The sequence below is a fragment of the Pongo abelii genome, chromosome 5, assembly GCF_028885655.2.
Source record: "Pongo abelii isolate AG06213 chromosome 5, NHGRI_mPonAbe1-v2.0_pri, whole genome shotgun sequence".
Classification (NCBI taxonomy): Eukaryota; Metazoa; Chordata; class Mammalia; order Primates; family Hominidae; genus Pongo; species Pongo abelii.
This window is the reverse complement of record NC_071990.2, coordinates 15,562,881-15,585,369: the sequence shown is the minus strand read 5'-3', so window position 1 is coordinate 15,585,369 and position 22,489 is coordinate 15,562,881. Positions and strand designations below refer to the sequence as shown.

At 37.1% G+C, this 22,489-nt stretch overlaps 1 protein-coding gene across 1 annotated transcript in view; it reads left to right on the top strand.

The window, feature by feature from the left end:
• The window catches only part of DTNBP1 (dystrobrevin binding protein 1), a 145,163-nt gene that overhangs the window by 16,472 nt on the left and 106,202 nt on the right, over positions 1 to 22,489 (top strand). The window contains exons 4-5 of the mRNA XM_024249070.3: positions 8,666 to 8,726; positions 19,016 to 19,148. Coding sequence (XP_024104838.1) covers positions 8,666 to 8,726; positions 19,016 to 19,148 — 194 coding nt within the window. The remainder of the gene's footprint in view (positions 1 to 8,665; positions 8,727 to 19,015; positions 19,149 to 22,489) is intronic.

Sequence of the window (22,489 nt, the reverse complement as noted above, 5' to 3'; positions counted from 1 at the left end):
TTGAATCTGTAGATTGCTTTGGGCAATGTGGTCATTTTAATGATATTGATTCTTCTAATCCATGAGCATGGAATGTTTTTCCATTTGTGTCATCTATAATTTCTTTCATCAGTGTTTTACAGTTCTCTTTGTAGAGATCTTTCACTTCCTTGGTTATATATACTAGGTATTGTGTGTGTGTGTGTGTGTATCTATTGTAAATGAGATTGAGTTCTTGATTTGGTTCTCAGATTGAATGTTGTTGGTGTATAAAAATGCTGTGGTTTTATTTTTATTTAGTTTTTAATTTTTATTTTTTAGTTTCTCAAATGAGTTGATGCTATGAATTTTTGTACATTGCTTTTGTATGTTGAAAAGTTACTGAAGTTGTTTATCAGGTCTGTGAGTCTTTTGGAGGATTCTTTAGGGTTTTCTGGGTATATAATCATGTTGTCAGCAAACAGAGATAATTAATTTGTCTTCATCTTTTCCTATTTGGATACCTTGTATTTCTTTCTCATGCTTGATGGCTCCAGCTAGGACTTCCAGTATTATGTTGAATAGGAGTAGTGAGAGTGGACATCCTTGTCTTGTTCCAGTTCTTAGGTGGAATGCTTTCAACTATTGCCCATTCAGTATTATGTTGGCTGTGGGTTTGTCATATATGGCTCTTAGTATTTTCAGGTATGTTCCTTTGATGCCTTGTTTGTTGAGGATTTTTGTTATGAAGGGACATTGAATTTTATCAAATGCCTTTTCTGTGTCTTTTGAGAAGATCATGTTATTTTTGCTTTTAACTCTGTTTATGTCGTATATCACATTTATTGATTTGTGTTTGTTGAACCATCCTTGCATCCGAGGGATAAAACCCACTTGATCATGGTGCACTATCTCTTTGATGTGCTATTGGATTTAGTTTGATAGCATTTTGTTGAGGATTTTTGTGTCTGTGTTTATCAGGGATGTTGACCTGTAGTTTTCTTTTTTTGTTATGTCATTGCTAAGTTTTGGAATCAGGATAATACTAGTTGCATAGAATGAGGTGAAGGAGAAATCTCCTCTCTTCAATTTTTTGGAATAGTTTCACGAAGATTGGTACCAGTTCTTTGTACATCTGGTGGAATTTAGTTGTAAATCCATCTGGTCTAGGGCTTTTTTTGGTTGGTAGATTTTTTTGTTATTATTATTACTGATTGAATTTTGTAACTTGTTATTGGTCTGTTCAGAATTTCAGTTTCTTTCTGGTTCAATCTGGAAGGTGATGTGTTTCTAGGAATTAATCCGTTTCCTCTAGGTCTTCTAATTTGTGCACATAGAGATAGGTTCTTAGTCTCTGATGATCTTTTGTCTTTCTGTGGTGTCAGTTATGATGTCACTTTAGTCATTTCTGACAGTGCTTATTTGAATCTCTTTTCTTTTTTTCTTGGTTAATCTAGCCAGCAGTCTGTCAGTCTTGTTTATCTTTTCAAATAACTAACTTTTTGTGTTGATGATACTTTGTATGGTTTTTTTTGGTCTGAATTTCGTTTAGTTCTGCTCTGATCATAATTATTTCTTCCTCTAGCTTTGGGTTTAGTTTGTTCTTGCCTTTCTAGTTCTTTTAAGTGTGGTGTTAAGTTGTTAATTTGAGATCTTTGTGTGTTTTGGTGTAGGCATCAAGCACTGTAAATTTTCTTCTTAATACTGCTTTTTCTGTATCTCAGAGGTTTTGGTATGTTGTGTCTTTATTTTCATTTGATTCAATTAATTTTTTTTTATCTCTGCCTTAATTTCATTGTTTACCCAAAAGTCATTCAGGAGCAGGTTGTTTAGTTTCCATGTACTTGCGTGGTTCTTAGTGTTCATCTTGGTATTTATTTTGATTTTATTCCACTGTGGTCTAAGAAGATGCTCGATATGATTTTGATTGTTTTGAATTTATTGAGACCTGCTTTATGATTGAGCATGTGGTCAATTTTAGAGACTGTTCCGTGCACAGATGAGAAGAATGTATATTCTATGGTAGTTAGGTGGAGTATTCTGTAGATGTCCATTAGGTCCATTAGATTGAGAGTCTAATTTATGTCCAAATCTTTGTTAGTTTTGTGCCATGATCTGTCTGTCTAGTGCTGCTGGTGGGGTGTTGAAGTCCCCCACTGTTATTTTATGGCTCTTTTTTTAGGTTCTAGTAGTATTTTATAAATCTGGGTCTTGTGATGTTGCGTACATATATATTTAGGATACGATGTCTTCTTGTTGAATTGAGCTCTTTATCATTATGTTGTACCCTTCTTTGTCTTTTTTTTTTTTTTTTTTTTTTTTTTTTTACTGTTCTTGGTTTAAAGTTTGTTTTATCTGATACAAGAGTAGCAACTTCTGCGCTTTTTGGTTTCCATTTGCATGAAAGATCTTTCTCCATCCCTTTATTTTGAGCCTATGGGTGTCATTACATGTGAGATAGGTCTCTTGAAGGTAGCAGAGGTTGGGTCTTGTTTTTTTAATCCAACTTGCCACTGTGTATCTTTTAAGTGGAGGATTTAGGCTGTTTCCTTTCAAGGTTAATATTGATATGTGAAGTTTTATTCCTTTGATAGTGTTGTTAGCTAGTTGCTTTGTAGTCTTGATTATGTGATTGCTTTATAGGGTCTGAGCTTTGTACTTATGTGTGCTTTTATGGTAGCAGGTGTCATTCTTTCATTTCCATATTTAGAACTCCTTTGAGCATTTCCTGTAGGTCCAGTCTGATGGTGATAAATTCCCTTTGTGTTTGCTTGTCTGGGAAAGATTTCATTTATTCTTTGTTTATGAAGCTTAGATGAACAGGATATAAAGTTCTTGGCCAGCAATTTTTTTTTTAAGGAGGCTAAAAATAGGCCCCCAGTCTCTTCTAACTGTAAAGCTTTGGCTGAGAAGTCCACTGTTAGCCTGATGGGTTTTCTTCTGTGGGTAATTTGGCCCTTTTCTCTAGCTGCCTTTATGATTTTTGCTTTCACGTTGACCTTAGTCTGATGACTATTTGTCTCGGGGATGTCATCTTATATGGTGTCTCTCAGGAGTCTCTGAATTTCTTGATTCTAGATTTCAGCTTCTCTAGCAAGATTGGAGAAATTTTCCTGGATTATTCCCTCAAATATGTTTTCCAAGTTGCTTACTTTTTCCTCTCTCTCAGGTATGCTAGTAAGTGAAAGGTTTGCTTGCTTTACATAATCCCATATTTCTTGAAGGCTTTGTTCATTTTTTAAAAATTCAGTTTTCTTTATTTTTGTCTGACTTGGTTAATTTGAATGACTGGTCTACAAGCTCTGTAATTCTTTCTTCTGCTTTGTCTAGCCTATTAACTGTATTTTAAAATTCCTTTAGTAAATTTTAGAATTCAAGCAGTTCTATTTGTTTCTCTCTTAATGTACCTATCTTGTCTATCATGTGCTGAATCAGTTTTCTGGTTTCTTTGTATTGGATTTCAACTTTTTTCCTGGATCTTGTTGAGTTTAGTTGCAGTACATATTTTTTATTCTTTATTGGTCGTCCTATACATTTCAGTCTGGTTAGGATCCATTGCCAGAGAGCTGATGTGATCCTTTGAGATGCCAGAACACCCTGGCTTTTTGTACTGCCAGAGTTCTTGCACTGATTCCTTCTCATTTGAGGAAGCTGTCTCTTTTTATTTTGAATTTGCCATCATTTGGATGTGACTTTTTTTTTCTTTTTTTCCGTAAAGGTATGACTGTGGTATATGTTGTATATTATCATTTGCCTTTGTGTCTGGGTGCTTCCACAGGGCCAAATGCTATATGGGTTCCTTGGTTATGGATAGCTTCTGTGTAGTGGCTTTCTCAGATAATGCTTATTGTAGTGATGTATTGGCTGTAAGAACTGACACCTAACACCTTATCTCCTGTGGAGCTGAGGGTGTGGAGATCCCAGGGGGCTCATCTTGTGGACTACCTAGCACTAAGCCCTTTTTTAGCAGATTTTTATTTGGTGATGCAGTTCGGGCTGCAGTCCAGTAGATGGCACTTAAGAGTAAGAGCCGGCAGGTAGGCTGGCATTGGGTGGAAGCACCTGCCCTGAGTGGGCAGGGGATGGTGGCGGGAAGAAATCCTGTGGGGTGTGCTGAGGTCTTGGGGGAGAAGGTGGGTGGCTACACCCACTGCTCATTCTGTGCTGGCAAGAATGTGATCCACTTCCTATCATGCCCCTGTCACAAGGCTCCCAACCTTCATTTCATGAAGATTTTGTCCTTTGGTTCCCGGCTGCGGGTTGTGGGTACGCTCCTCTGAGGGCTGCCACCAAAATGGGCTCAGGGAGAGTCTGTTCCTCCAGATGGGAGCAGGCAACTCTGCAACTTGTCTTCCTTTGCTGGGATGTTGCTGCTCTGTGTAGGGAGGGGGAGTTGGGCCCTACCCTTCCTGAAAGCTTGAGCTGTGCAGGGCTCACTTTCGGTAGAGGTGGAGCCACTACAAGAAGCATGAAATACGTTGTGTGTCCAAGTGCATGTGCTGGCCCCTGGCAGGGAGAACACTGCTGCATCAGCAACAGTGTAGGGGGATGCAGGAGATGACCCCTTCCCCACATCCATTCCTGGGTAATGATACTTCCTCTTGTAGCAGTTGGCACTGTGCCTGCATTTCCTTTGTCCCAAGGTGTGCTTTTGATGGGCTGCACTCTCTTCCACTTAGGGATGGCCCACGCAGGGGGTTAGATCTCCAGAGATCTCACAGTTACCTGGGGAACTGCTGATTCCCTGTGCTTGCCAAAGTTAGAGTGGTCTGTGGGGTGTGTTTGCAGGGAATCTGGTTGTGTGGTGACTCAAGGGCAGAGAATCCCTAGGCAGGGCAGCATCCCACTGCCGGCGCGTGACGAGTATGGTATCTGGCACCTGAGAGGAGTGTGGACACGCCTGTACACACGAGTTGGCCACCAGATTCTCCAGCTCCAGGAGGTTTTCAAGTCACCACCAATAGTGTTGTTCTGGGTCACAAGGGCAGATGAGTGCTCTCCAACAGTTTGGTGGTCAGGAGATTGTTGGAGGGGTAAAGGGAGCAGAGAACTACTCCCACCTACCCTTTCCTCAAGGCTCCAAGGTCCTGGAGGGTCGATCTCTGCCAGAGTCTTGCTGCTTTCCTTTTCTGCACCCCAGCTTCTTCCCATGGGCACTCTGACAGGTCCTGGCTCCCTTCCCTCAGTTTTCTGTCTAGAATTTGTCCACTCACCAGTAACTTTGATGTATTTTTTGAGAAAAACTGGCTTTTGATGTCCCTAGTAAGCCATCTTGGGACAAAAACAAAAACACACATACACACACACCACAAAACAAAAAACAATTGCATCTGTTATTGAATGTCCTAGTCTTTAAGTGTCTGGCTCTCCAAGAGGGAAAGGAGAACAAAGAAAGGGGACAAAACCTGACGTTGGCCTTTTAAATCCTCTGAAAATTGCTAGCCAGAGCAGGAGGGGTTTGCAACAGTAGCTGCCTCTGTGTCCGCATCTCCCTGATTAGAAGCAGCAATTGTGATCAGAGCACAGACTCCCTGATGTTTGGAGCACAGGGTCCTTATTGGCCCACCTTGACTTTCATAAGCCGTGTACAAGCTACTTCAGGAACAAGTGCATGGCTACCTGTCCAGGGGTTGGGGTGGTGGATGGGTAGCTGCCATTGTGCTAAAACCTGAAGTCGACTGAAATGAACCTCAATTTACCCTCCAAACCTTCCCCTGGAAGTTGCAAGCCTTTAATAGATTCTAGAGTCCCAAAATAGTTACATCAGACAGATTCTGCCAATGTGATTGTGGTCTAGGTAGGGTGACAGATTCTAGATGCTTCTTACTCTGACATCTTCTATTTCCTAAACCATAATGTTTCAAAGAGTGTAGTACAACACAGTCTACAGTTACTTTCCTATATTCCTATAGCTCTAATGCTATATAATTAGTCCTTTCCTTTGTCTACCAAGTAAGGTAATTATTTACATGTGTGTTCATCTTCCTAACTGTATTGTGAACGCTTCCACTAGTCTTCTCATAGTATGCATAGAATATATTCAATAACGATTTGAATGCAAGAATTACACATTATGAATGTGGCTTCTTCATTTCATCATCATTGACTTGTGATTTTTAAAGATGTTTGAGTTTGAACACAGAAAAATTGAAGGAGTTTACATCCAGTGTCTTTATCTCAGTAAAATGGAGTAAGTTCATCCATCTGTTGAAAGTGATTGGATGGGGATGAGTTTCAAGGCGGCATGAGATGTGTAGTACCTGCTGTGTGTACTTCAGGGAACAATCTAATAGCAATAAATTTTTTTTAAGTGCTGATTGGCAGCTAAGACCCATGCGAGGTTGGATAGCATGCATTGTAATGGATTTAGTGCCTTTCTCCAAACTGCTTCATGTCATAAAAGTAGAGCAGAGAACGTGAATGGTTGCGATAGTCTAGGTTTAGAGAATGCTGAAAACAGTAGGAAAATCATGACTGAACTAGGTGCTGAACTAGGAAAGTAGAAATGAGGGAGGGTGATGTATAATGGCAAGGTGGATGTGAAAAGCATACAAAATAACGGGGAGAAAAGGAAATGATGAGATGTTAGGAAAAGTGATCTGGAGTCTAAATTTGGCAAGTGAGGATTAATTTTCTCTTTCCCACTGAGTTAAGAAAATGATAGAAAATTTTACCACGAAGTCCTGAATTTTCAATTTATAATTAGTCTGTTTCCTCACTCAACAGACATTTAATGTGTCTCTTGTTTGTTAGGTTCTGTGCTAACTACCAGGACAACAAAGATGCAAGAGTAAAATTTATATCTCAGCAGTTCTGGTGCCTAACAGTGCTTAGCATTTAGTAAATACTTGTTGATTTTAATTGATACTTACATAATCTGATACATCCAAGAAAATTTTCTAGCTTTCTGTTAGTCAACAATGACAGCAGGACTGTATTATTTGTGTGACCTTCCACCTTAATTTTCATCACATGTGGACTCTAGTATCACCTGGATTATTCAGATTGATTTTCTTACTTAAATTCATAGAAAAATTGTGAATCTGACTATGAGGGGAGGCAATATGAACTCATTAAATATGTATTCCTGTTTGGAGAAATATTAGCTGAATAGCTAGAATTTTAGATTGAGAAATCAGGTTTTACATCAGCAATCAAATGAATAGTAGTTTAGAAGTTTTATTTTTTAACTTCTTATTTTGAAATAATTTCAGATTTACAAAAAAATTGCAAAAGTAGAACAAGCAATTTCAGCTTTCCCAATGTTAGCATTTCATATAACCACAGTACAATGATCAAACAGAAAATTAACATTAGTAAATACTTTAATCCATAGGCCTTATTCAGATTCCATCAATTATCCCACCAGTGTCCTTTTTTCTGGACTAGGATCCAATCCAGGATCACACATCATATTTAGTCACAATGTGTCCCTTACCTTCTTTAACATGGAACAATTCTTTAGTCTTTGTCTTTCATGATCTCAGTACTTTCGAAGAGTACTGGCCAAGGCTGGGCATCATGGCTCATGTCTGTAATTTCAGCACTCTGGGAGGCTGGGGTGGGTGGGTCACTTGAGTCCAAGAGGTTGAGGCTGCAGTGAGCTGTGATCACACCACTCCAGCCCGGGTGACAGAGTGAGACCCTGTCTCAAAAAAAAAAAAAAAAAGTACTGGCCAATTATGTTTCAAAATGTCTATGAATTTGGATTTTTCTATTTCCTTGTAATTAACTGTAAGTTAGTACTTTTTTGGTAAGAATACCAGAAGAGTAATGTTATTATATCCTTCCCAGTGCATCACATCAGGAGGCACATAATGTTGATGTGTCTCATTACTGTTGACATTAATTTTGATCACTTTATTAAGGATGTGTCTGCCAGGTTTCTCCTCAGTTAATACTGTTTTCTCACTTTTAGTTAATGATTATCCGATGGGCAGATACTTTGAGGCTGTGTAAATATCCTGTTTCTTTTTGTGCTTTTACCCACTAATTGTATCATCCATTAAAATTCTTTTTAAAACAATTATTACTATTGTGTTTACCAATTGGAGATTTTTTTTCCTCATCATTTCTTTTAAAATTATTAATTGGGGCTGGGCACGGTGGCTCATGCCTGTAATCCCAGCACTTTGGGAGGCCAAGGCGGGCAGATCAGGAGTTCGAGACCAGCCTGGCCAACGTGGTGAAACCCCGTCTCTACTAAAAATACAAAAATTAGCAGGGCGTGGTGGCATGCACCTGTAATCCCAGCTACTCAGGAGGCTGAGACAGGAGACTTGCTTGAACTCGGGAGGTGGAGGTTGCAGTGAGTCGAGATCGCACCACTGCACTCCAGCCTGGGCGACAGAGTGAAACTCCGTCTCAAAAAAAAAAAATTACTAATTGGATTTCTATTATAAGGAAGAGTTTTTCTCTTCTCTCTCATTGATTTATTTATTCAATTATTTACATCACCATGGACTCAGGGATATTGTATTCTTTGAGTTATAATCCATTACTACCATTATGTATTTTGTTACTCAGATTGTCACAGATTTGGCCACTGGAAGCTCCGTCAGGTTGACGTCTGTGTCCTTGCAACATGTCCCCATTATTTTTTGAGTGTTTCCTTTCCAGTACCACAGGATATTCCACATTCATCTTTAGATAGTATTTCCTTTTAATGTGTGGTTTGCATTTCAAATTATTTTTTGCTTTTTTTTAGGTATGAGGATACATGGGCTGCACTTCACAGAAGAGCCAAAGAATGTGCAAGTGCTGGAGAGGTAAAGAATTGGCTAATCTTATACTCGTGGCAAACTTTCCTTTTTCAGTGCTAAATGGTATTTTTAAAAAATTGAACTTATAATTGTTTGTGTCAAAATGTTTTGCAGGATATCTGAAATTGAATCTAGTCATTGATTATGAAACTCCCTGAATAAAGCACCTTTTTATCATTTCTCTGTCAAGTAATTTAGTTGAGCTAGAGAGTTTATAACTTTTATTCTAAGGACAGGTAAATACTTGTTTTATGTAGATATAATGCTCTGAATTTTAGTCTGATGAATTTGCAATATATGTAAATTATAAGACATCTCTTTCTACCCTATATAAGACATCTCTTTCTACACTATTTAAGAATTCCTTATTATTTGGTCAAAAAAACTTAATTTTGCTCAGTCTATCCAAAATTATTAATTTGCCTAACAAATAAATACAAAAATTTCAGGGGTCATCCTCAGTTCACTTAGAAGAACAAAGTATTTTTAAGCACTAGTGTCTTGTAATTTAAATGACTTGGTAAATGTACGTAGCCAAAATCGAATACTCTCCTCGGTGTTGGTGATGTCAATCAAACCTTATTTTTTTCTGAAATGATTTCTGTAATTCTGACTTTAAATAAATTTAGACTGATTTTCTTTACCATTTACCTAAATTAATGAAGCTGTAATAGTTATATACAACACAGGAATATATATGATGAAATGTAGACACCAGCATTTCTCTTAGAACTTACTGAGAAGAAGAAAATGTAGGTTTCTGGTAGTAAGGCAGAATAGATACTTTGAAAAGCCCTACAGCTATAAAACACTTAAATGTTGGATATATTTTTTAAAAGTTCTTTAAGATACATTAACCCACAAAAATTAAGGGAAATATAAAGGGCCAACAACAACAATACAACAAAACAGAACAGGGAACTGAAATCAGAGTCATTAAAACAAAACAAAACAAAACATGGAAGTCGGGATCAAAATACTAAAACAAAAGCTTTGGAGATTTGTGGGAATAGGAGACTTTGTCTGTGGGGATCTGAATCTGAGACTTTTGATAAAGCTCTTTGGACTTTGAGGTGGCTACATCCCCCTGGTGAAAGCTTAAGCTAGGGGAAAAAAATGTACCTGTTGGCTAAAGGAGTCAACAAGGAAACCTGTCTGTCTTCCTAACAAGTTGGCATAGCCTCATTTCTTGATTTGTTACCATGGTATTGGCTTCATGGGAGTATGGGGTTCTAAGTTATATTTCCTGCCTGATAAAGGAACCTCTAAGTTAAGAAATGAAAGAGTTGGCTGGGCACGGTGGCTCACGCCTGTAATCACAGCACTTTAGGAGGCCAAGGCGGGTGGATCACCTGAGGTCGGGAGTTTGAGACTAGCCTGGCCAACATGGTGAAACCCCATCTCTAATAAAAATACAAAAATTAGCTGGGCGTGGTGGCACATGCCTGTAATCCCAACTACTCGGGAGGCTGAGGCAGAAGATTCGCTTCAACCTGGGAGGTGGAGGTTACGGTGAGCCAAGATTGCGCCATTGCACTCCAGCCTGGGCAACAGAACGAAACTGTGTCTCAAAAAAAAAAAAGAAAGTTGCAGGTGATTTGTGTTCTTTGACACCCAACAAAAACAAATGCAAATTCTCCATGGATGAAACTGTCTAAACCTAGGTCCCTCAGATTTCCACAGATTAAATCAGGCTCCCTGTCCTCAAAATGTTAGCAATCACACAAGTAAACCACCAAAAGTTTGAGTCACCAGAACCAAAGAGTGAGATTTAGACCCATAAAGGACTGTAAGATACTGCACTATTGAATATTGACTGTTAAATAGTTATATATAAAATCTTTCAAGAGATAAAAGATGGACTTAAACATGAGTAAGAAGAAGGCACTATCAAATATTTTAAAGTTATTGAAATTACAAACCCAAAAGATGTGCTTAACAGCAATTTGAGGCAGCTGAAGAAAGAAATAGTGAAGTACAAGAGAGAGTCAAAGAGTACACAGAAAGGATCTCAGAAAGAAAATGGAAAATATGAAAGAGGAATATTGATAGGCAGAGAATACTTATAAAAGGTCTTTAGGTTGAACCAGGTGAGATTGCCAATATTCGACGAATTTTTATCTGTAAAATTGCAGTTTCATATGAGTTAGCCCAACATATCCAGTAAACCTAAATAGTTCTAGAAAGAGCATGAGGGAAAGACAGTGTAGGAAAAACATGTCTGAGAATTTTCCATAAATGAGGTATATAAATCCTCAGATCCAGAAAGTACAACAAACAAGCAAGATAATAATCCATTCCTAGACACCTCATACTGGAGCTACAGAACCCAGTTAAGCATGGTGGCTCACGCCTGTAATCCCAGCATTTGGAGAGGCTGAGGCAGGTGGATCACCTGAGGTCAGGAGTTTGAGACCAGCCTGGCCAACATGGTGAAACCCCATCTCTATTAAAAATACAAAAATTAGCTGGGCATGGTGGTGTGTGCCTGTAGTCCAAGCTATTCAGGAGGCTGAGGCAGGAGAATCGCTTGAACCTGGGAGGCAGAGGTTGCAATGAGCTGAGATCATGCCACTACACTCCAGCCTGGGCAACAGCAAGACTCTGTCTAAAGCAGCAACAACAAAAACTACAGAATCCTAAAGGAGAGAAGACCTTAACTAGAGAGAAGATAGATCACTTATAAATGAATGAGTTCCACAGCAGACTTTTCAAACTGTTGTCAAGAATTAGAGTAAAAGCAAGACATACTCAGATAAAAACAGATTTTTCTATCAGCAATCATCCAATAAAAAAACTTCTAAAGAATGTAATTCAGAAAAAAGGAAACTCATTTTAGAAGATGGGTCTGAGATGTAGGAAGGAATAGTGAGCAGAGAAAATGGTAAACACAGATAAATCTAAACAGTGGGACATATATATTAGTTATCTAATTTGTGGGGTTAAAATAATAGAAGAATAATGCTAGATAACAAAGCATGTAAGATGGAAGGCAGATTATCAGCGTTCAAGCATTCTAACACTTCTGTATTATTTGGGGGAAATGTATTGATATTGATTAACCTCACTTTTAAAAGTTAATTATGGAGGGCAGAATTTCAAGGGTAACCACATACAAAAAAAATAGAAAGTGGTTGGGTGTGGTGGCTCACACCTGTAATCCCAGTGCTTTGGGAGGCCAAGGCAGGCAGATCACTTGAGGTCAGGAGTTCGAGACCAGCCTGAGCAACATGGTGAAATCCTGTCTCTACTAAAAATACAAAAAATTAGCCTGGTGTGGTGGCAGGCACCTGTAATCCCAGCTACTTGGGAGGCTGAGACAGGAGAATCACTTGAACCTGGGAGGCAGAGGTTGTAATGAGCTGAGATTGAGCCACTGCACTCTAGCCTGGTAACAGAGCAAGACTCCGTCAAAAAAAAAAAATGTTTATCTTCTAAACTAGTAGAAAAAAACTAGAACAATGGGAAAGAATTCAGTCAATGCAAAAGATGAAAAGAAACCAGAGGAAAATGCATAACAGCAGAATAAACAGAATAAGATAGTAAATGTGAATATATCTGCAGCCTCAATATTTTTAAATGATTAATCTGGACTGCTAAAGGGCATATTTTGAAAGACAAGGAAAAGTCTATTAATAGTTTATAAGCTACTTACAAGAGAAACACCTAGAACATTAGGACACAGAAAGATTGAATGTATGGGCATACCTCAGAAATATTGTCAATTTGCTTCCGGACCACTGCAATAAAGCGAATATTGCAAGAAAGCAAGTCACACAAATTTTTTAGTTTCTTAGTGCATATAAAAGTTATGTTTATACTATTACCATTGTCTATTAAGTATGTCTAAAAAAGCAATGTAATACCTTAATTAAAAAATACTGTATTGCTTAAAAAAATGCTGACAATTGCCTGAGCCTTCAGTGAATCATAACCTTTTTTCTGGTTGAGAGTTTTTTTTTTTTTTAATGTTTATAGCTGCCGACTGATCAGGGTGGTGGTTACTGAAGGTTGGGGTGGTTGTGGCAATTTCTTGAATAAGACAGCGATGAAGTTTGCTGCATCTATTGACTCTTCCTTTCACAAAAGATTTCTCTGTAGCATGCAATGCTGTATGATAGCATTTTAACCCATAGTAGAACTTCTTTCAAAATTGGAGTCAATCAACTCCTCATCCATTCATGTTTGATCATGAGATTGCGGCAATTCAGTCACATCTTCAAGCTCCACTTCTAATTCTAGTTCTCTTGCTATTTTTACCACATTTGGAGTTACTTCTGAAGCCTTGAACCCCTCAAAGCCATCCATGAGAGTTGGAATCAATTTCTTCCAAACTCCTGTTAATGTTGGTATTTTGACTTCCTCCCATGAATCATGAATGTTTTGTGATGGCATCTAGAATAGTGTATTCTTTCCAGGAGGTTTTCAGTTTAGTTTGCTCAGATCAATTGAAGGAACTTCTATCTACGGCAGCTATAACCTTATAAAATGTATTTCTTAAACAATAACACTTAAAAGTTGATATGACTCCTTAATTCATAGGCTACAGAATGGATGTTGGGTTAGTGGGCATGAAAACAATGTTAATTAACAGTTGCTTGTGTGCAGTAACTTGGCCTTTCCATGCTGGACACATATAAGCCATGCATATTAGCTGTCAATACTCTGTTCATACAGCCTCAGTGTGTAGACAATTTGAATTTCTAACAATTCTGATGTTCTAACAATTGTATTTGAAATGCAATTCGAGAATCTACTCACATGTTGTTTTAAAATGTGTATCAAGCTTAAAGTTTTCCTATATATATAAAACTTGCTATTGATATTTGCAAGGCTTATGAATATTGGATAATAAAAGGCATTCTACCTGGGAGACATTCTTCAATGTATGCCTATGGTGGCAAACCAAATCCAGCAATGTATAAAAAATGAAATACACTTAGTTTATTCCAGGATTAAAAGGTTAATTTGACATTAGAAAATCTTTTGCATGCAATTGACTTTGTTAAATATTAAAAGTGAAAATGATCATCAGATGCAGAAAATACATTTCATAAAATTAAATACCTATTCAGGGTAAAAACTTTTAGCAAATTTTTAATGGAAGACAGCTTCTTTGTCCTGATATCTACTAAAAACCTGCTGTATTTGACTTGCAGTATTTTAATCCCATATTCGGCCATCTTGCTAAATTCTGTTATTCTAATACCTTGTATTTGGGGGTGCAAGTTGTTTTGGGTAGATGGTAGGTTTGTTTCTTTCCTTCTAAGCCATACAACTTTTAATTTTTCATGTTTCTTATACTGGGTAGAAACTCTAGTATAATGTTGAATAAAAACAGTTGAAGACCTTGTTCACATTTTGGCTTCATTAGACTTAAATGTGAAAAGGAAAACTATACATTTTTTGGAAAATAGTGGAAGAGAATATGTTTAAGACCTTAGGGTGGGAAAGATTTCTTAAGTAAGATATAAAAAGCACCAGCCATAAATAAGTATATTGATAATTTTTGTCAAAACTTTTTTTAATCAAACAACATTGTGAAAAATTAAATGATTTATAAGACAGAGGCTAAGTGTTCAGAAAATATGAATAACCCCTATGAACCAATAAAAAGAGGATGAAAATAACCCAGGAGAAAAGTGAGTAAAAGATATCAGCAGGCATATTGCAGAAGAGAAAACAGGAATGGCCAGTACACAGTAAAATATGTTCAACCTTGCTTGGTATCAAGGAAATTCAAATTGAAACCCCAAATTTTCACTTATTAGATTACCAAAACTTAAGAAGTTTGAGCTTTCTGTGCAGATGGTCATTATTTGCAGATGACAGTTTTGTTTCTTTCCTCGGAAGAAACGTGATGATAAACAACTAGAACTTGGGAGTATAAATTGGAACAATCACGTTAGAAAAAATGACTTGGCATTAAGTAGAAGTTAAAGTTGCACATGCCTTTCAAGCAACAATTCTGGTCCTAGGAATTTTTCCAGAGCATTACATCCAACCTGCAGGGGCTGGGGAGGGGGATCTCATTACCCTAGGCCCTGGGCGATGAGGAGATGTATATCTTGGATACATCTGCAATTCATTTGTGAAACCCTTGCACATGTGCATCTTGAGATTTGTACCAGAATGTTTGTAGCAAGCTTAATTTAATCTTTGGACAGTTCCAAAGTCCATCTGCAGGGAAAAGTGTGGTATTATTCATAAAATAAATACCGTATACAGCAGTGAAAATTAGTGAACTACTATACCTATATGTATCAACATGGATGAATCCCATGTTAAATGAAGACTGTGTCCTATAGAGGAGCTTTAACAAAAATCATTCTTTTGATTATCAGAAGCATTAACAATATATACAGGAGAAAGAATTTCCTGTAAGATCTGTTATTGAATTTATGCTACCTTAGGATCTTAAATTTTTGTATAATTGGTTATTGTAAAACCCACAGCTCATCAAAAGTACTTAAGTTGCTTTGCAGAAACAGTACCCAGCCTTAAAAATTAAAGTTTATTTTAAAGTCTTCTGTGGTGTATTATTGAGATATATGTAAATATTTAAATGTATATCTTTAATATGCATAGTATTAAACTTGTCGTTTTGTAAATTTATTTTGTCAGACCTGCTCATGTGTCTTTGGTGGGCTTTACCTAAACAGCATAACCTCCTGGGGCAAATATACTTTTGGACAATTTCATCTTGTTTAACAAATTATTTTATACTCATCTACTTTAAAGCTAATTATTATAACTATATAGTCTTAGAATTCAGAGCAATAGTTTATAAAACAAGCAGCTGTGATCAAAGGTAACTTTGTTGTCTAGGCTTGTTTTCTTTTTTTTTGAGACGGAGTCTTGATCTGTCTCCAGGCTGGAGTGCAGTGGTGCGATCTCGGCTCTCTGCAACCTCTGCCTCCCAGGGTCAAGCGATTCTCCTGCCTCAGCCTCCCGAGTAGCTGGGACTACAGGTGAATATGCCACCATGCCCAGCTAATTTTTGTATTTTTAGTAGAGGCGGGGTTTCACCATGTTGGCCAGGATGGTCTCGATCTCTCAACCTCTTGATCCGCCAGCCTCAGCCTCCCAAAGTGCTGGGATTACAGGCGTGAGCCACTGTGCCCAGCCTGTCTAGGCTTTTCCTAAACAAGGGTTTTGATTTTTTTTTCTCCTTTAGCAATGTATTAAAAAAAATACCATAAATAGTTAATACTTAGGGCTTAAACTCTGAGGGCAGTTTTCTAAAGTTAGACTTGCAGTGTTTTGCCTCTCCTGTTATTGTGAAATATTAGCTTGCCTTCAAATTGAACTTTCAAGATTCATGGTTTTGTTTAACAGTTTGACATTAAGCCAGTTGAATTTGACTGTTTCACTCCCTGTGTTCAGGATGGATTTCCTCTGCCTGTGGCAGAAAGTGAACTGAACTTAGTGTTGGAAATCCTGGTTTCTGCTCCTTGCTGCACAAATACATGTTGACCTTGGGCAGATAACATGGCCTCTCTTAGTTTTCTCATCTATAAAATGGCTTAACACTACTTATTCTGCTTATCAAACTTGTGTGGAAATCAAATAAAATGATGTGTTCCTTAAAACTCTGAACTGCTGAGTTTTATACTAAGATCCTATTCTACATCATTGGTGTACCTTTTCATCATTGGTGTGCTTTTTCTTCCTTCTCCTAACCTCAATATCTGCCAGAAAGAATTTTGGAATAAAGCACTATGGGTTTGTCTTGCTCCTTAAACTTAATTTCCTGGGGGTGAATCTCGGTTTATTCCGAGTTACTTCGAGGTGGAAAAATTGAACTTCCGGAGATAGCTTTTTTTTTTATCATTAAGAAATTACACATGATAAAATGAATAGGTAACAGTACAGTTTTTCAGAACCCTTTCTTTTGCTAAATTTTTACTTTTCTTCTTCCCTTTATATACCCCTATAGCACAATCCCTAGTAGGTTGATTAAGGGCATAGGCTTACTGTCAAATTCTCTGGGATGGAATCTAAGTCCACTGTGGTCCTTGAGGAAGTAACTTAACTTCCATTACACCTCAATTTTTAAAATCTGTGTAATGGAGATAATAATATTGCTTAGTGTATAGGGTTGCTGTGTGGTTTAAATGAGAAAATATATGTAAATTACTTAGCACAGGGTCTGGTACTTAGAAAATGTTCAAAATGTTTTAGTATTGTATAATTATTGATAATTTCTGAGAATCCATTTACCCTTCCGTTCTTTTAAACTTAAGTGATAGTTTAGTGTTTTCTGATATAGTTTTTCTACATATGCTTATATTCTATATTCAGAATTTAATTTTCAGTTTTATTGCAGGTATGAACTAAACTGTAGTTAAATTTTAATATTTAAACATTGCACTTTAATTTTCAGTAAGAAATGGTTAATATCTAAAAATTATTCTAGAGTTTTCAAATTATAAACCAAAATAGCCCATAATATAGGAATTTTTTTTTTTTAGAGTTTAAAATCTGAAGTTAAGAGAATTTATGAGGGCTGCCACTAAAATAATAAGAGGGCAGGAATCATTACATCTTCAGTACCCAAAATAGGGCTTAGCAAATGGTGGGTGGTCAGTGGAAGTTTGTGGAATATTATAAATGAATTTTGTGAACATAGATCCTTGTTTTAAGCTTTGGTTTCCTTACTGCATTTTAGCTGTTTTTTCAGTATGTTTTAAGCTACTTTTAAAGATGTTTTTAAAGACCAGTTGGCAACAGACATTTTTAAATACACAAAAATAATGAGAAATGCAGTTTGCGTGAAACTTGGTGTGGCCTCCCAGCTCAGTTGAGGCTTGAATGTGAGAGATTATGTGTTTCTCCCTCCAGCGTGGGCTGAGAAACCACAGGGAGATGTGTCATAGCTTAGTTCTTTATTTCAAATGAGAATTCCTACTATAGTGAAATGTACGAACAAAAACAATCTAGTACTACATACAAATAATTTTGTATCTTTGATATATTCATTCCTCCAAAGTTCTTTCTTAATATTTAAGTGGAACTGAGTAAGAATCAGTTGTATTCAGATTCTAACTCTTAAAGAGCCTTAATCCTGGCCAGGCACAGTGGCTCATGCCTGTAATCCTAACACTTTGGGAGGCCAAGATGGGTGGATTGCTTGAGGCCAGGAGTTCAAAACCAGCCTGGCCAACTTGGTGAAACCCCGTCTCTACTAAAAATACAACAAATTAGCCGGGTATGGTAGCAGGTGCCTGTAGTCCCAGCTACTAGGGAGTCTGAGGCAAGAGAATCGCATGAACCTGGGAGGCGGAGGTTGCAGTGAGCCAAGATAGCACCACTGCACTCCAGCCTGGGCAACAAGAGTGAAACTTCATCTCAAATAAAAAAAAAAAGAGAGAGAGAGAACCTTAATCTTGAGATGTGCAAATTGTCTGTTTTGAATACTCAAATTCATTTTCTTCTGTCACATAATGGGTTTTGTTACCTTTATTTTTTATTGTACAGATTATGGAGTTTTTTCCATAGTTCTTGCTTATGCATGTTGATATTTTCAAAAGATCACCTCTTCTTGCTCCTTCTAAATCTTTCTAGGCCCTTGTCCCTCCCGTTATGTTAAGACCAAAACAGAATTGTCTGGGAGAAACTAATGTCTGTCATTTTCTTTATAGTCTTTAGCAAAAGAAGTTAGAATTATCTTAGGCTACTCTAGAATTTCACAACCTTGCTATTAGGAACCCTTTACATCTGCTGAATTCCCGTTAACTTAAATCATTTCCTCTTTTTCTGGAATTCTGGAATTGGCCAGTTTCCTCAAAATTCCTTTATATACTTTATGCAATAAGTATTCCTGTTTAAATGTAAATTGAATCATAGTATTTTCTAAATGTATTAGGGAACTTTTCTTTGAAGACTTCCTTTTGTAAAGCCAGTAATTACCCGTTAATTATGTTTTATGTTTGTTTTCTTTTTGGTTGTTAGTGGTAGTTTTTTGTGTTTTTTTTTTTCTAGATTTAGATTTTCAAATACATGGTCCGCTTAAAACAGGGTATACTTAGAAGTGACTTCTAAAGTCATTTTTAAACTTTCTCTTCTCTGGGTTAAGATGCACTGATACAAGCAATAATTTGAGGTTTCCTGCACTGAATATTAAGTTGTTTCTTTTCTAAAAATGAAAACAACTTCAGTCTCTTTTAGAATGTACCGTAATCTCTACTGAGTAGAGGGGTTGTTAAAGATAACATTAAATCTCATTACATTAACTGTACTTTCTTTGTGCCTAAAACCTGGTTTCACTTTACCCCCCTTCTTGTGTGCTGCAGCTGGTGGATAGCGAGGTGGTCATGCTTTCTGCGCACTGGGAGAAGAAAAAGACAAGCCTCGTGGAGCTGCAAGAGCAGCTCCAGCAGCTCCCAGCTTTAATCGCAGACTTAGAATCCATGACAGCAAATCTGAGTAAGTCCAATGTTTTCATTGTACATTACTTTTAGGAATGAAAACAACTTGGGCAGGGTTTGGTGTAATTTCAGAGCTTTTTAGGAACACATGAAATTCTGGGTTAACAGGATTTTTTGGAAAATCATGATTTCTACTTAATTTCATATTTTGATTAGTTGAGGATTCGACAGAAAATGATGTAAAGTGTAGAAATTAGTTCTGTTTCTGCCTCAGGTCAGCTCAGGACACATAATTATAATTATGTTGATTCTTAAAGTGACTCAGATTGTCTTTGTTGACATTTGGTCTCTGTTCAAAAGCATACATATAGAAAATGGATTAGGTGACTTTGTCCTGACTGTAGAATGTATTCCAGAAATTGTTGCTTTTAAAATTTAGATCTGCTAGAACTTCATGTCTTATAGTATATTTTTTTCTCTTCAAACGGATTAGAGATCAAACAAACCTGGTTAAATGAGGGTACTTGTGCTGGGTGTGGTGGCACGTGCCTGCAGTTGCAGCTATTCTGGAGACTGAGGCAGGAGGATTGCTTGAGCCCAGGAGTTTGAATCCAGCCTGGGCAACATAGTGAGACCTTGTCTCAAACAACAACAACAACAACAAAGTAAATTAGGGTACCTGTTTGGCTAAATTTATACTCTGTGGAAATTTATTTTTTTGTCGTTGTTCATTTGGATGGATTATGTTGGTATTCTTTTTTTCTTGGGTTTATATTCAGAAAATTATCTTTTATGTTTGGTGATGCCACATCTAAGGATAATATTGTAGCTTACTATTTCCTAATCAAGCTTAAGATCTTAGTAAAGTAGGAGGTAGGAGCTGTCTGTATGAGCTAATAACCTGTTTTAGTCTTTTAGGTGGGAAGCTAAAGATACCCTATTATCTCCTCCTGTTTTTAATATTGCCTTATTCAAAGCAAAACAAGACTGACTTACAAGGCAAGTAATTGGCAAGCCATAAGACAGGTTTTTGTATGTGAACAAAATAGATACGTAGTATTTGGAGTGCTGTTGCTGATAACAGGAGCTAACGTTTGTAGCACCTACTCTATGTCAGAGATGATTAGATGATTTACAGATACTATCTGTAATTCTCACAAGAACCCCACAAAAGTAGCTTTTATTATTCCCAATTTACAGATAAACTAAGGCTTGGAGAGGTTGCAACTTGCTCAGAATCATAAAATTTATAAATGCATCTAGGATTCCAACCACATTGATGATATCCTCAATATCAGTGTGAGGCAGTAGGATGAGGTGATGAGGCAGTAGGATGGGAGCTCTCAGTAGGTCTCTATGAACTGTATTCTTCAAGTCCCCTGGCTGTTGCCATGCCTTTCAGGGTCAGTGTTTTGTTATTTCTGAAGGCAGGGCATGGAAAAGAGATTCTGGGTCTTAGAGAAATGTAAAATGGCTATGGTTGCCCTCTGCATTGGTTTCCTCTTACAGGTATAGTAATGGTCCTTCCCAAGCCTTGGCCATAGCCTTTAAGATGTTTGGAACATTCTTCTTAGCCACTTTCTTTCAGCTCATCTTCCTGTATCTCTTTGAGGCACTAGCTTTTCATTGGTTGTATGTTTCTTTGCAGACATGTTCTCTTATGATAACCTCTTTTATTTCCCCAGCTGAGAGTAAATCTGTTTACAGATAGTTGTTGTTTGCTTAATACCACTCTATTGATTAAATACATTCTGCCACAATTCTCATTATTTTCATAGTCAATTCTGTTTAGAAAATGCAGTCTCTATAAGTCTTTCATAGAATACATTGTATCTTCATTACCAATTAGGATTCTAATATCCTGAAAAATGTTTGATGTTTAGTGACACATGACCTTATTCTTCAGAAACTGCATTTTGTCTTCTTAAATGCACAAGATGGGCCTTCCAAATGTTCACTTGAATCGTCTCTTTTTTAGTAATCTGAGAACATCTACACTAAAGACAAATGAAAGCTAAAAAGATTATCTGTTATACTGTTCTGGTTAGTCACTTCTAAATTAATTTGAGTCATTTTTTTCCTCTCATCTATGTCTAACCAATATTGAGCTCTTTTTAGAGAGTTAGTTCAGTTTTTTTTAGAAGGTATGTCTGGATGGTTGTTTTTCATATATATTGCCAATCTGAATTATCTGTTAGCCTTTGAAATACATGCTTCCTTTGGGTTTTAATCTATTGCTGTTATTTGCCTGATATTTATAATTAGTAATGAATGGCTGTGGAAGATAGCATATCAAAACTTGGAATTTTAGAGACCTAGTTGGTATTTGTTGGCCTAGAATAAGCCCAGAGAGAGTTGTTTTAAAATCATGAGGCTTTTAGCTAAGCAATTTAAGCTTTATAGAATCATTGCTGACGATATTCTTTACAGTAGGAAAACAAACACTTTGAAGCCAAATTTGATGGAGTGAGTTGTGTAAACATATATCTGCACCATTAATTTACTTTATGAATTCATTTTGATGCATTTATGTGTCAGTTTTAGATTTTGGAAACATGTAGTCATTTACTGGGTTTTTTCTTTTTTTTTTTGGAAGCCTCAAAATCTCTCCTATTATTACCCAAATACCTTGACATAATATTACAAAGCTTAAATAGTTAAGCAATAATAAAAAATAAAAACAAACTTAGAAGAAAATAGTAACCGATTATATTTAGTCGCAGGGTTCCCCTGACTTCTTTGAACTTGTTGCCCTTTCACTGTCGAATGTAACACCATATCCTGTCAGTCCCTCCATTTTCCAGGCTGCTTCACTCTTTTGGTCTTACTTTGCTCTCTAGAGGCCCTGCTTTTATTGAAGGGTAAAGGATTTATCTTATGTGAGCAATTTGGACTTTTGATGATGCTTTTAGCTGTGTTATCTCATGGCTTCATTAATATGGCTCCTGGTACCTAGCCCCTTGGGAATTGTTAAGTTACAACAGATGATCCATTCATATTGGCTTCAGTCCAGCTTACAGGAGCCTATTTAATTGATACTTACTTGTAAGGTTTGTCGTTTTAAAAATAAGTAATAAGGGTATGCTGGGAACTGGAAAACAAGGGCTATTAACTTACAGATCTGAGTTTGGCTCCCAATCCTACAACTTCCTCACTTTAAAAACTGCAGATTTCTCAATGGCTCCAAGCTTTAGTTTTCTTGTCTGCAAAATGACAATGAGCATACCTGTCTTGTAGGTATTTGGAGGATTAAATGAGATGACAAACATAACCACTTAGCACAGTGCCTGGTACATGCTGGGCATCTGCCACGCACCACGCACTGTGTACAGACTCTGGACACACAGCAGTGAACAAGGCTGGGCACCTGCCATCAAGATGCTGAGATTCTAATGGGGG